Source organism: Pyrgilauda ruficollis, unplaced genomic scaffold (assembly GCF_017590135.1).
Source record: "Pyrgilauda ruficollis isolate IOZ18807 unplaced genomic scaffold, ASM1759013v1 scaffold35, whole genome shotgun sequence".
In the NCBI taxonomy this organism is placed as follows: domain Eukaryota; kingdom Metazoa; phylum Chordata; class Aves; order Passeriformes; family Passeridae; genus Pyrgilauda; species Pyrgilauda ruficollis.
The window spans coordinates 45,055-59,712 of NW_024524934.1; the positions used below are offsets into that span (position 1 = coordinate 45,055).

The window sequence follows — 14,658 nt, forward strand, 5'->3', positions numbered from 1 at the left end:
TGCTAAATTGCAGATAGTAACTGAAGGTGGTGGGATTTTTTGCCAGTTTGTGCTGCATAGTCTCTTAATTCATTGACTTGATGTTTGCTTCTTTAGTCTGATGGTTGGAACTGGCCCTTTCTTAAGCTTGCTATAGAGAAAGGGTAGGGAGGTTTTGGTGGTGTAGCAGAGGAGAAAGGAATGCATTTAGAAGATGAAGAGCTGGTGGCTAGTTGCAAGCTGGAGAAATAGCTCTGTATTCCCATTTTAGCTCATCAGTCTCCTGGGAGCAAGACTTCAAAGGTGAAAGTCAATCTAACTGAACTCTGGTAATATACCTCACCAGAGTGAGCCTTCCAGATACATAAAGATTTGTTGTATTTCTCCTAGGCTTTTAAAACTTCAGTGTCATACAGCTTGTTTGTTTGTTTGAATAAGGTTTTGGGGTATTTTTTTTTTTTGTGTGTGTGTGTTTTGTTTTGGTTTTTTTTTTTAAAGGAATTTCTCCATGGGATAAAAAATTGGGCCCTAACTGTCTGTTAATATTGATAAAAGGGAAATCAAGACGTTCTCTTAAAAGGTCTTAGTGTAGTCTGCTGGTCCAATGAGCAGTTTTATTATATTGATCAGGAAAGGATGGAAAGAGGAGTGTGTTGGCAGGAAATATGGTAAACTTTGCCCAAATGTATGTCCTTGTGTGTGTAATTTCTGTGGGTGAAGGTGAAAGCAATGACAAAACATCCATTCACTTAAACGGGAGTGTGTTGGAGCTCAAGAGACCGAATAGAGGACAGTGGTCAAGCCTGTACTTGCTGGAGAAAAGAATTCTGTCTGAAACTACCGAATTATAATTAAAGAAGAAAATGATCCACTTCCTCAAAACAACTATTTCTCTAGTTTTTATTTTTTTTAATAAAAGGAGCAAACACAATTTTTGTCTTTTGGTACAGTATATTTTTGTAAAAAAAGCTCAATCCCAAACACAATGTAGTAGTAGTAGTAGTAATAGTAGTAGTAGTAGTAGTAGCAGTAACAACAACAACAACAATAATAATAATAATAATAGAGTTCATAGCTCTTAGAAGACTTCAATGGAAAGCAGACCCCTCAGTCGGTGACCGTCAATGATGAGTGGTTGGTGCTGTTGATCAGTTCTGCTCTCGGTGCCCCCTAGATGGCACCCTTTGCCACTCCAGCTCTCCATCGACCACTTCCCTCTTGGACAGGATGGCAAAACAGCACTTGACAAAACTGTTGCTTGTGTGTTTTACGTGTGCTTTGTTCAGAATGCCTTCTTGTCCTCCATTTGTGCTGTTGGCAGCAGATGTCTTTGTATCATGGCTAGGTTCTGTCTTCAGTGAACGTGAAATTTTGCTTCAGGTTAGATGTTAGCAAGTAAGAGACATTTTGTTTTCATGTGTGAGGACCAAATTAAAAGAAGATTGAAAATCCAGACCTGTCCTTGACCCATTGCACTGAACAGACACACTGAGATATCTGGAGGTGCTGGTCCAAGGCAGGGGTTTGCCCAGGGTAGGAGCAAGCAGGTTTGAGAATTGCTTTTGACAATAGCACCAGTTTATGCAAATGTAAATTGACTGTGAAACTGCCAGAGAATTGACCCAGCTGCATTAGATCCCAATGAGCTCCATGTTTTACACCTGGACTGCTTTTGATTGCCCAGCCAAAGCTGTGTGCTGTTGGTCACAAACCTGCTGTCTCTTCCCTCTGGCTCTTACTTGGGTAATATTTGGTGTCAGAATGCAATTCAAATTGTTTGATCTTGAATTGCTATCTGCAAAAAGTGGTCATGAAATTATTATCCAGTGTGGGTGGGTTAACTGGGTAAAGAGGAGCCTGGGAGCTTCTATAGTTCTGAACAGCACCAATATGAAACAACCAAGTTGTACTTGTGAATTGTGGAGCTGGGGTTTAAACACAAATCACTGACCCCAAAGAAGATAATTTTGCAGCATTTTCTATGCAAAGCTATCCTTTTGCTGATATTCTGAAAACAGTTTAAGGACTAATTCATAAAAAATTTAGTTCAGCTAGAGCTGTTGGATACCCTTGATATTTGATGTTCAGTTAAACTAGGCCTGGGGATAGCTAATTGTCCTCTAATTCCTTGTATCCTTTGAGCTTTCTGTCACCTCCTTCTCTGCCACCATCATGATTTACCTGCTAGTTACTTTCCTTGCAGGTTCTGGGCTGGAAATGACTGTGGTAGTAACGATACTTTTGCAAGTTCCTTTTTCCCGGGGAGGCCGGAGTCACGGCAATATTTTGTACAGAGAATGTAATGATCACTGTCACACAATGAACTCCAAATAACTCTCCTCTGGTCCCTAACACTGTTCAAGATACTGAGCTATATACTTTGACAGAAACCTATTTCTGGTTTTACAGTTTTAGTCAAGAATGGCTTTTTAACAAAACCCTGTAAGCGACTCAGTACGTTTGCAGTAAAACTTCTTAAACCCTCAAAGCTTTCTTTAGCCTTGAAATTGAAGCACCATGTCTAAAGCTTGCCTTGGTATGGTCAGGAAATTGAAAGTGGACTTCAGCCAAGTTTGGGTCCATTTTGTTTTACCAAGCGCCTTTTCAGCTTGCTTGGAATGCTGTCATGAGATACGGCGCTGCCAACCTCAGCCTGGTACAGCTTTACAGAATATCCTTTTTGTGGTGCCCTCTTCACGTCCCAAGTTCATGGCGCTCTCTTGTCATGTGGCAATGTGTGTGTGATTCTGTGACTTCAGGTAGCTTTGTTTCACCTAATGCTCCTGGCTCCCATGCTCTTAAGAGTATTTTCATGTCTTTCTTAGAAAGAAAGAAGGGAATATCAATGTTTCTTGACTGAAAAAACCCCTATCACTACACTAACCCTTCCCAACATAACAGCTATGTACAAAATCAAAAGTGGCTTGAGAGCGCTCTGGAGTCACAGAAGTCAGAAGCTGACCAAGGAAAGGGCAACAGTCATTAACTTTTTTTAATCTCATGACTTTTTTTTCCAAATTATGTAATTATATTTGTAAGTTGATTTGTGAATTTTTAGCACTTGAGATTTATGGTGTTCATATTTTTTGCTTATTCACCTCTGATAGTTAAATACCCAAGCAGAGAAGAAATGACACCGTTTCTTCTTACTTCTTCAATGTCTCTTAGTGCACTGTAATTATGGACAGCAGTTGCATGGAATAAGTATAATCCTTATGCATAAGGATTCCTTCCATAAGTACAGACCTGAGACCTTATGCAATGGTTCTCCACAATCCTTACATGTATCCTTATATCCTTATTTATTAGACAATAAACCACAACATGCTTTGTTTGGCAGATTTTCATTTTTTAATCTCTAGAAATAAATCTCTCTGGGCTTACAATGGGGCTAGTAGTACTTTTTTTTATTTTTTTATTTAAAGCTACTTACCATTTCCAGTTTTAATACCTTGTTTTTGGTTGTTTAGAAATTTCCTGGGTTTAGTCTGCTCAAGCAAATATTTTCCATGCAGAATTTTCATCACTTTGAATTGCTAGGGAAAATTCAACTAAAGTAGTATATCCGCTTCTGGGAATTTTAGGGGAAAGAAGATATTTTTTGTGATAATATTGAGTGTTTCACATCCACGTTGTTGAAATAATTTGGCACTTTTCATACTTCAGATCAAGGAATTGATGGTCTCCAGGTGGGCAAATGCTGGATATGAAAGGGCAGACAGCTAGGACTCCCTTTCTGCACGGTGTTGGTTTGGATACGGAGCAATGGAGATACACTGCAAGCACAGGAACAGAAGGCACTGAAGACAGTAAAACTGCGGCATTTCAAACTGACCTTTCTATGCACATGTACCCTGACATGTGAGGATATTGCCTTGAATTTTTTTTCCATTTCTGGCCTATTAAAATGGAAAAAAAAAAGGTTCTCAATTGCCTGAAATGTTAACTGCAAATGGATTGTGCTAAGAGTTTGCTTTCATTGGAGAAGTTCTGGAATGTCAGAGTAATTGCCTTCAAGTGCGCGCAATACACATCCCGTGTAGATCCCTGCACCTGTTTCATGCTTGTCAGTGATCTATCACTTCTTTTCCTTATAGGTTCAGGGAATGTGTTGAAGTGTGAGATGGGATCCTGCGGCGTGTCCGAACCTTGTCTGGCTAGGTGGTACTTACAGAGCTGGGGAGGGTTTTGAGGGTGCCTACCAAATTGCATCTGCTAGAGCAGGAGAACCAAGTTAAACAGATGATTAAAATTAAAGGGATGGATCTAATCCTGCAAAGAAATGCTGCCTGGATTGTAGGTAATTTCTGCCTTTTGGCTTCATATCTCTGGCACACCTTGTGGACTGTGTTAAGCTGTGGAAGAAAGAAAGGGATCCCTGCACCTGGAAATGCACAGGTAGTAGATATACTTTTAATAAATTAGATACATTTCACTGCTCACTCTCAGTATTGTTTAACTGGATGAATGCTGCTTGTGTTCGGATGTAACCAGTTAAACCTATCTGTTTTTTCCTGGAGCGGCATTTATTTCTCTCTTTCATACTGGCAGAATGTAGGTCTGGCCGGCAGTAAATCCTAGGCAGATGATGTGCTTTTCAGGAAGGTGCATCTCTTCCCTTGCATTCGGAGGGCTTTGTCTTGCCATTAAAACATCCTCTAGTGACCTCTACTGGGTGCAGTACAAGGGAGTGCCTCAAGGTTACCGTGGCCATGGTGGGAGCAAGGTTTCCAGCCCTTCTTGCTGCGGGACTCAGAGATCCCTAGTAAGCCCCGTATTTTCCTGTTGTTGCCAAGTGAATGTAGCATTATCTGCCCAAAGAATTAGCATCACTTATTATTACATCACGTTGCAAAGATAATATGCATGTTTGCTGTGATTTCCCAGAAAGTAATGCAGGGATTACCCATCATGTGGTAGCTCGAGAATTTTTAGAATTCCTAACAGGAAACATTACTTAAACAAAAGGAATAGATGACTTTAGAAAGGCAAAAAGGAAGATGCTTTTTTCCTAAAGTATTTCCAAGGATGTAGATTGCCAAAATGCTCAGGATTTTAATTAGTTTGCTAAAAATGGCATTTTTCTTTCTTTAAAGAGAGCCATTTGCAGAATCTCAAAAGTGTTTTCATGACAGAGGTTTGAGGTCTGAAAAGTCTGCAACCTTACACTTGTATATTCTTCTAGTGTTATCAGCTAAAAGAGTCATGACCTATTGTGTGAATTTATAGCAGAATTTTTCACACATAGTGTAAGGACCTCACATGATAGTGATAAGGAGAATAATTGAAATATTGCTACACATATCAGCACACAAGATTAATAAGATTCACAAAGAAATCACCTGGCAAATAAAAAAATCAAATCTGTTGATCATAGTTTGCATTTTGTCTGAAACTTCCTGCACTCACACCTGAGCTTGAAAAGGATCCACTCTTTTCTTTATGCCTAGCTCTTTTTGCATTTTCTCTTGAGTGAATTGTAATTTGAAATTAAAAAGAAATTAATTTCATTCCAATGTCATTCTTGTTAATTTCTTTCCATTTGTATTATACTTCTACTGTTTTACTATGGTCAATCTATTTTTAAGTTTTTAAGACTTAAGGCCAACATAATACATGGTATTTGGTAGCAAGAGAATTGTATGCATTATACTGTGAAGAAAACAGGTTTTAAAATACCCTGTATTAAGACTACCAGAGAGTGTTTTCTAGTCCTTATTAGCACTGAAGTATTTTTTCCTGAATTTGGCATAAGTCAGAGCTCTTTGCCAGTTTTCTTGCACATTATTAACCCACTTTTGAAATTCAGAGTGGTAATATCTGTCAGACTTTCCCCCCCTTTTTTTAAAATTGCTCTGCATATGTTACATTTGTTCTTTTGAGATAAAAGGTCCTTCACGAAGTGCAAATTTCCCAGGCTGTCTCCTAAATCCTCATACACAGAAAGGTTCATGAACTCACAAGTATTTCAAGGGCAGGGCAAGTGTCCTTTCCAGGAACTGGCGGTAGGGCTGTGCTCGTGCAGGGATTCCTGGGTAATTGGAGTCCTTAGCTTTGGGAGGAAATGAGGCAACAGCTGCCTGAAACCAAGATTGTTGTGTTGTCATCTCAGGACCCCATGGCATGTCCATTCCAGACTCATCCTTCCCTCTTCCTTTCTAGAGAAGCATTGTTGTCAACTGCAAGAAAGCAGTTCCTCGAGCTCCCTTGTCCCTGTGCACACTGATATGTGTCCCATGGCCCTCAGACCTGTGGGGGTTTGGGCTGCTGTGATGAAAAAGGCTGGTTACCAGCATTCATATTTGAGAATGGTTCTTCCTTGAACTCCCAAAATGAGGCAAAATGGATTGAGAGAACTTTATGAGTCTTGCTCATGTTTCTGTGGTTCTGGTGAAAATATGAATTTGGCTTCCTAAGAGACTTTAAGGGAACAGTCATGACACTCCTTCCCCAAATTCATTCCCCAAAGAAGTGCTAATTGAGAAAAAGGGTTTGGAGTTATAACAAGTAACTAGCAGCAAATTAATATTTTTTTCTGTGTGTGATACTAGAGCAGAACACTACTGCCAGTGGGAGGTAGCGGGACTGTTGGTGACCCTGTGTTTGTTCAGCAGGTTGTGAAGGGCCTTTGGTAATAATTGCCAAAGTGTGTTATCATGAGCAAGCAGAGTCCCTAACTGGGACTATGTGAGGCTTAGTACAGGTCGGATCCACTCCACAGAATTTATTGTCTGAACAGCTGGGTAAGGGAGAAATGAAATGAGAAACAGGTACAGACATGGATGAAGACTGTGCTAAGGTCATGCTCTCAGTCAGTGACATCTGTGCAGAGACATCTGCAATGTGGAAATGAAATTGCTGACTCTCTGTCTAGTGTCCAGTGTCCTCTTTACGTGGCTATATGCTGAGATCTGAGGGGAGGCATGCCTCTGAACCCGCAGCCTGCTGGATCCCAGCCATTTTGTGAGTGCTGATTACTTTGCAAAGCTCCTACACACCGTTTGGTCCAGGATCTAAAATGTCAAAAATCTATGGCATCTTATAGATATCTTTATTTTTCTGGTGTTCATTTATGTACAATTCACTTCACCCTCTCCCTGTTAATTCTGCTTGATTTTTATTTAGATCCTATGAATACCATGATTAAAGTCTTATTGTAACCTTTGGAATACATGAGTGTTAAAACTTCTGAAAATCAGATCAGTTTCAGTACAGCGAAGGCATATATATTTATTTCTGTGTATGTTTCATCTTGTCTATCTTCCCCTAAAACCTTCTTTTTGACCCTGGGTGCACAGCTTAGCAAAGAATTCTTTTGGCCACAATCATTCAGAGGTATCTTGTTACAGATTACCTACCCAAGCAATTTGTAATATACACAGAGGTCCGGGGAGAGACATTCAGACTGTCCCTGCGACCTTTCTCTTCTGGCATCCTTGTGCAATGTCTTGTGGACACATTTAGCAGAAGTCACGGTGTAGTAAAAGTGACTTTCCAGCACTGAGTGTGGCATGAGAATTCCAAACAAGGGCCCTTGCATGGGAGAGGCACATTTCTGTTACCTTGAACAGAAACCTCACACTTAAGGAACATTTTAAGGGGTTCAGTATATTTATTTTCCCACTTATATGGACAACCTGATGTAATTCCTGGTGTTTGGTCCTTCTGTGTTTGCTGAAAATGTTTTATTTCTAACTCTCCCGAGTTAAAGAAATTGCTGAACTGCTTATATTGAAAACATGCATTGTACAGTATGTAAGGGAGGATTTTTTTAAGTACTAATGTAGTGCAGGTACTTTTAAGTGCTTATTTGCCATTTACAAATTGAATTCTTGAGAGAAATTAAAGTGAGGCTTTATAATATGACTTCATGCTGAAGAAAATGAATGGGATGTGGTTATAATACACGTAAATTGTTTTGTTATTGACGATAAAAAGAGAGTATTTTTCCATCGTTTCCTGTCTTCAAGGCTAACTAAGCAGACATACTAGTATGTGAGATCTCCCTAACATCATGCCTGGACTAAAGAGTGATAGAGCAGATATGTGTGCAGATAGGTTTAATTTCAGTTATGATCCCACCTAGATATGACTCTGTCTAGTTTACCTCATATCTTAAATAGGGATGGTAGTTGAAGATGATAGAGAAAATCTCAGCCTTTAAACTTGACTATTTTGCAGGGAGACAGCAAGGTGTGGGGTGATTTTCTCTTGACCTTTGATGCTGCCATAGCCCTTATTATCATCATTACATTTTAAAGGACATGTTCACTAAAGGAATTACTGCTTTTATCAAATCAAACATGTTCTACTGTCTTTCTGAAACTCGTAGTAGACCCATGTTTGGTAATTCTGAATCTGGAGCAATTGCCTAAAGCCTCTTGGTCCTGCATGTTTTAGATCATAATAGAGGAATTCTACATTCTCCTATTTATACCTACTATCTATTTCTTCCTACTCATATCTTAGCTGGGTTTTATAATGGTTTCATAAGAAACCTCTTGTATAAGAATAGAAATGTACAATACAGAAATGTAACTCCATGGTGAGAACTTTTAAGGAGCTTGGGGGTCTAAACATAACTTTGTATGGCATTACTAAAATGGAAGAATGAGCAAAATTCAGAAGATTAGGACAAATGAATAGGACAAATTGACTAAAATGATTCATTTATTTTTTCTGGTTTAGTCACTTCTAATCCTTTAAGCTGTCCTTTTTTTAAAGAAAATATTCTAGCCCCTAAAACGCATCTTTCCAGCACTACATCCAAGATCTGTGTCTTTAATGTCCCTTGTGTGTGCACTTCATTTTTAGTTGTAGAATAATTCACTGTCTGTTAAAATAGAGAAAATAGTGGAAAGGCATGAATTTATCCAAAAACTTAAATTGGGCAGGTTTTTGAAAGTGTTTTCTCTTCCTTTTACTGATTCCACATGCAACTACTGCCTTTCCTGCCATCGTTAGTTATTGAGCTTGTTAAACACAGTATTTGCACCACTTTTCTTAATTAAGGAGAACATCTTGTGCACTTATGCTGCATAAAAATTGCACTATGTTTTTTTCATCAGGCAGGCAGTTACTACAGAGAATAGGCATGAAAATCTTCAGCTTGGAATTCTAGCTGCCACTGTCCGCCAGCAGATTGATTCAAAGTATGTGAGAGCCAGCATGGGACTTGTAAAGAAAGCTTGTGCAATGCACTGTTCCTGGCTCACACTGTGCTTTACAAGGTCCCCCTGCTTTGTTAGCAGTAACTTAATGGATGGTTAGATATTTCAGAAGCCAGCTCAGGGTGAGAATTTCTCCTTACATCCCCAGACAACACAAAGTTTAAATGTATCAGAGATTATTTATGGACACTGCGAGTGACAGTTGCCACATCAGAGACATGACAGTCTAAGTAGACAAGCTGTTATGAAACTGAGTGGAGAAGCAGGGGCTTAGAAGGATGGAAATAAGTATCCAAGGTCACCCAAGAGATCTGTTACAGAAGCAGGGCTGAAAGTCAGACTTTCTGACTTCCAGACTGGGTCCCAAGTCATGCTGCTACTGCAGTGGGACCTCCTGGCAATAAAAGAAATGTCTTGTTTATCACACTTGTTTCTTATATCTGGAGCTGTATTCTCTGAGACACATTGTATGAAAGCTTTCATGTTATCAGCTAACATTTGCCAAGTATGTGGGAGATACTTTTTTTCCCCCAGGAATTATTCAGTCATCTCCATTTCAGCATCATGTGACTGCAGTAGAGTATTGGTTTCTTAGCTGTCTCTGAGTCCCAAAATCAGTGGAATGCATAATTGAAGGAATATGGGCTGGTAATAATGATTTAAGCTCTATTTCCATGCTTGCCAATCCTCCTATAGTTCCCAGGATCATCCTGCATCTGGAATCATACTCTTAATGCATGCAGTGTCTGGAGCTATGAATTTTCCAAGATGTTCAGCAGACACCAAAGAAAAAAATAGACTCTTAAAAATAACCACCCCATGGCATTACCTTTTAATAACATTTGACTTTAGAAACTGCATTTTATCTTTTACCTTGGAAATCATAATAATTTATACAGACCTGTCAATGCCAGGGAAGTCAAGAAGAAGAAAAATGTGATTCTGTAGTGTTACAAACAACTTTTATCAGCATGAATTTGGAATGAGAATTAATTTGTCAAAGGAAGCACTGAAGTTTATGCCAAAAAAATGTTTTCTGAAAAAAAAAAAAAAAAAAACCAGCAAAAATCATTGCTTTGGAGCATCTGTTTATCCATTGTTCAGTATCTGTCCTTGGTTTTTTTCCCTCAACTTTTAAAAGCATGCTTTGTTTGGTCTCTGTGGTACTCCATGTAGCTTAAAAGATTCCTCCAGTATTAGAAAGAACTAACTGAAATTAAAGCATAGTTTTCTGAACTACGTAAGACATTTAACATCCTGCTCTCTGTTTGTCAATTATAATTGCAAATAAGCAAGTACTGTTTGTTCCAGAGGAAAGATGGGATTTTCTACCTTCCAGTAAGCCAAAATGACATGCTAAAGGACATAGCCAGAGATGCTTCACCAAGTGGGTGGTCTCAGATTACACATTATTTACAGTGAGTCTCTTCACATACTTGAAGTTAAGCACGTGCTGAAATGCTTTGTTAAATCAGGGTTGTTGGGCATCATGTATTCCTGTACATTGAGGTTGTCTGGGCATACATCCAGTGAAAAGTTGCATTTTCAAGGAGCTCATATTCTATGTAAAGGTAAATGAAAGAACAACAGCACAACAAAGCAGTAACATTATTGTTTAGTGAACTTGTTTTTGTAGCTAGCCTGTGCTTGACAAGGGTGATGCATTAATCATATCAGAGGAATTTTTCAGTCTTCATTCTGCAGGGTTTGGTCATTGTTAGGATTTTGCTGTACCATGGATTGTGTTGATAAGCCTTTAGTTGCTGATTCCTTGAAATAGGTTAAAGTGTATAAGAATAAAGAGAAAAGTAAAAGATAAATCAGAGGAGTGAAGAAAAGCTGGTCCCTTTTCAATTTATTTTCAATTTCTCGGACACTTATATTACTTGTCTTTTACAGAAGTTCTCATTTTGAGTCAAACAAGGCCAAACTCCTTTGGTATTATTCTGGTTGACACAGGCCAAGGTTTGCTGTGTTTCACTGACCAGAAAATACAGAAATCTCCATTGGCATGGTTCCCCTTCCATATCAAAAAACCTGACTTCAGTGTATAAAATGGTGTATTTCAGATAAAACTTGCCCAGCTGTCACTGATTCATTGTCAAAATTGTGGTCAAGTGGGAGTTTCAGATGTGTACTTGAAATGTAAATTCTTCTTTTGTTTTATGAATCTGCTAATTTTTTGTAATACATTGGGAATTAGCTGAGCTCATTTATCTTTCATACTTATTTCCCCCAAAAGTGACCCACCACCACTGTTTTGTGAGCTTTGGCTGTTCATTCTGATATTCATATCAGTAGGACTCCTACAGTATGGGAGACGGAATTCAGACAAACATCCCTCCACTGTCTGAGCATCATTTTTAAATCAGCAATGAATATAGTATGTATGCTTTGCTATCTGATTGAATGTGGTGGGCTAGAAAATGTTTGGAAGATTGTTCCCAGTAATGGTTCTCTGAATGCAATAAAATGAGAAAAGAAAATTACATTCAGATGAGCTGTGATTTATGGATTCCATAGGATGTAAACCTTCAGACTGAGAAGATTTTTTTTTTTTTAGGAACTCTTGCCAAACCTTTGTCTTTTTTTAACAGGTCCTAATCCTAATGCAGGTAATATACCCTTGTTTTCTAAAAAAACCTCTGGGATTTTCATGAGTTGCAGTAATAGGTCTCCTATTGTGTGCCCATAGCTGTTGTTAGCTTGTCGGTGTTCAGGGAGTGTCTGCAAGAGCAGTAGGAGAGGAAAGCTGACATTCAAAATGAGGCTCTTGTGTATAGGCAGGCACAGGTTTAAACTCTCAGCAGTCTGCCAGTTGCTCTGCTTGGAATGAGTTGAAATAAGATTAAGTTTGTCTCCCGCAAAGACAAGTCTTCACCAATTAGCTATGGGTGTTTTTCAAATACTCTACAAGTGATATTTCATTTCTCTTTCACCTCAGGTCCTGCATTCTAGATAACTTGCCTGCAATATTTTTTTTCTTTTCTTTTGAGAGGCTGATAAAGAGCAACTACAGTTCACAGTGACCTCCAGTGGTGAAAACCCTCTTCTGGAAGAACAGAGCTAATGCCCAATTTTGTTTGAAAATTGTTCTTCAGAGGGTTTAGGTGATGCAGCTTCTATACAGCATAATACATTCTGATTTATCATGTTTTGTGCTTTGTTTCTGTTGTTGCTTTTAAAAAAAAGATTTTTCTGCTTTCTGCTCTTTCTTGTTTCAGAATAATTTTTACTTTTTGGGTTGACAGTAATTGACAACAGTCCTACTGGAGCCATATTGTATATGAGCTATGAAGCTTTGTTTGATTAGGTGTTTCCTGGTATAAAGGCATGAGATCAGTTCTGTTCTTCTTTCCTTCAGAATTCATGATTCTTTCATAGTCTTCTCAATGCACGTAATTTCTTTAAAGCTTCTTCTACATCTTTCTTTCCGTATTTTCCATATATTTATGTATGTTGTTCATTGAGGACTTTTTCCATTTTGCGTAAGGTGGTTTTTCAGTGGTCTGTGCTGAATTGATTCTGCAAAGGTTTAGCAATCTGGGTAGCCTAGACCCCACAAATAACATGAAAGAGTAGATTTTTGGAATTGATGATGCTGGAATGTGCCATTGAGAGTGAAGGGAAAATATTTCTGTATTCTTCAAGGGACTTTAGAGTCCCTCATAGCAATTTTAATAGAGGAATATTTGTCTTTGCCTACACTAGCTTCTGTATTATGGGCAGCACAGAATAACCTGAATTCTTTACTTCCACTTCTCAGCATTACTGACCTTTCCCTGTAGAAAATAGACAGCTATCTTCAGGAATGAAAATGGAGCTGAATTCTACAAAGAGCAGTCAAGATGTCAGGTAATTTGTGGTTTTACAGGGGTGGGGAGGAAATTTTTGGGGGTTAATATGGAATCACTTGCCTTTCCCAGATGATTTCCATTCTTTTGCACTTCATATACCAAGTAAATGTGCTCTGTGCTAGACATGCAAGAGATCAGAAATCAGCAGGCCTAAGACAGCTGCAGTGAATGTAAATCCACATGTGCATTACTTGAGTGGACATATTCTGAGTTGCCAATATGGTTATACTGGGTGTTGCTTTTTCCTGGGAATATCTAGATAAACAGAATAAAACCCAAACAGGCATGAAGGTCAGATTTCAGAATTTGCAGAAGTCTTGTTTACTGATTTTCTGAACTAAGTTTTGCTGATTATTATGGGTCTTTCATTCTCATGGACTTCCTTAGGACCTCTGAGATGATATTTGAGTTGTTGGAGTTCCTTGTCTTCCTTCAGATAGGCTAGAATTTGGAAAACAAACTGAACAATTAAACAACACAGCAGAGCAGCTCACTGAAAGAACACAAAATATTCTACAACAAACTGTGCTTGAGCTGGATCTTTTCTAAATCCTTCCCAAACAGATCAGTTGGGTGCTGTTGTATTTCCTCTACAGAGGTTAGCTGTACCTTTTCCACAACCCCACTGGCTGACAGTGAAAGATCCTGTTGTCATTGTAAAAGAAAAGGGTGTGTTGACCACATTTCTGCACTCCTTACTCTGGGCTGCAAGAGGGCAGCTATGCTTGTACATGGGAATATTCAAATCCTGTAGGGAGGGAGGCTGGGTGTCATGCTGGCAAGGTGCTTTCTAGCTTCCTGGGAATCTCCCTGTAGGCTGCTCCTCCTGAACCCTGTAAATGCCTAGAATGGAGTGCACATTTCTCATAACTGTGGAGTAAACATGTATAAAAATAGTCCATTCATCTCATTGTCCAGGCCAGCAAAAAAGCAAGGCTCAGACTGGAGTTGAGGTGAAGAATTGGTGATAGACATCATCATGGACAGTTCTGCTGTGGCCAGCATGTGCTGCTCTCCCTGTAAGGTTTCAGTGGTATTCTCTGGGCAGTGGAACACAGACATCAGGTTTCATGCCTTTCTGAGAGACCATGGACTGCTGAAGAGATGCTGATGGTGTCACAGCAGCTTGAAAAGTAAGAAGACAGTAGTTGTCAGCAGAACAGCAGGTGTTGTAGTGACAAAGGTTCAGACCTATGACATGAAATGTGGTGGTGCAATGGCTGTAGCTGGCTCTGCTCTTCTGGCTTATAAGTCATTTACATCAAAGCAAATTGGGAACTGAAGTACCTGCAGATGGTGATGAGTCCTGTGGGCTTATGAGACTTTCTAATTGTGGTGTTCAGTGCTATGAATGTTAACTATAACGAGTCCACCTCTCCTCAATTGTTTCTGTTCCTTAAATGGCTCCAGTCATATTTCTTTATCCCTGCTAATAATAGATGGGATTTACAGATGGCTCATATGCCAAGGACTTAATACCAAGCACTATGAAAATGTGTCATAGCTTCAAACCATAGTTTTGGATATTCTCCATGAACCTACTTGTGCCAGTACTTTCCAGAAGTGCTTCCTGAGGACAATGGTGTTTCCTTTTTTGGTTCAGCAGCAGTAGGCATCTTGACAATTAATTGTTTTCTGAGTGATTCTTGAGA

The 14,658-nt window shown here is 39.1% G+C and overlaps 1 protein-coding gene across 2 annotated transcripts in view; it reads left to right on the top strand.

Moving 5' to 3' along the window:
• Positions 1 to 4,148: 4,148 nt before the first annotated feature.
• The window catches only part of MYLK4 (myosin light chain kinase family member 4), a 60,886-nt gene continuing 50,376 nt past the window's right edge, over positions 4,149 to 14,658 (top strand). For both annotated transcript variants that reach the window (XM_041475337.1, XM_041475340.1), the window contains exon 1: positions 4,149 to 4,377. Coding sequence is in view for 1 of the 2 variants with exons in the window: in XM_041475340.1 (XP_041331274.1) it covers positions 4,222 to 4,377 (156 nt within the window). In the remaining variant the exon portion in view is untranslated. The remainder of the gene's footprint in view (positions 4,378 to 14,658) is intronic.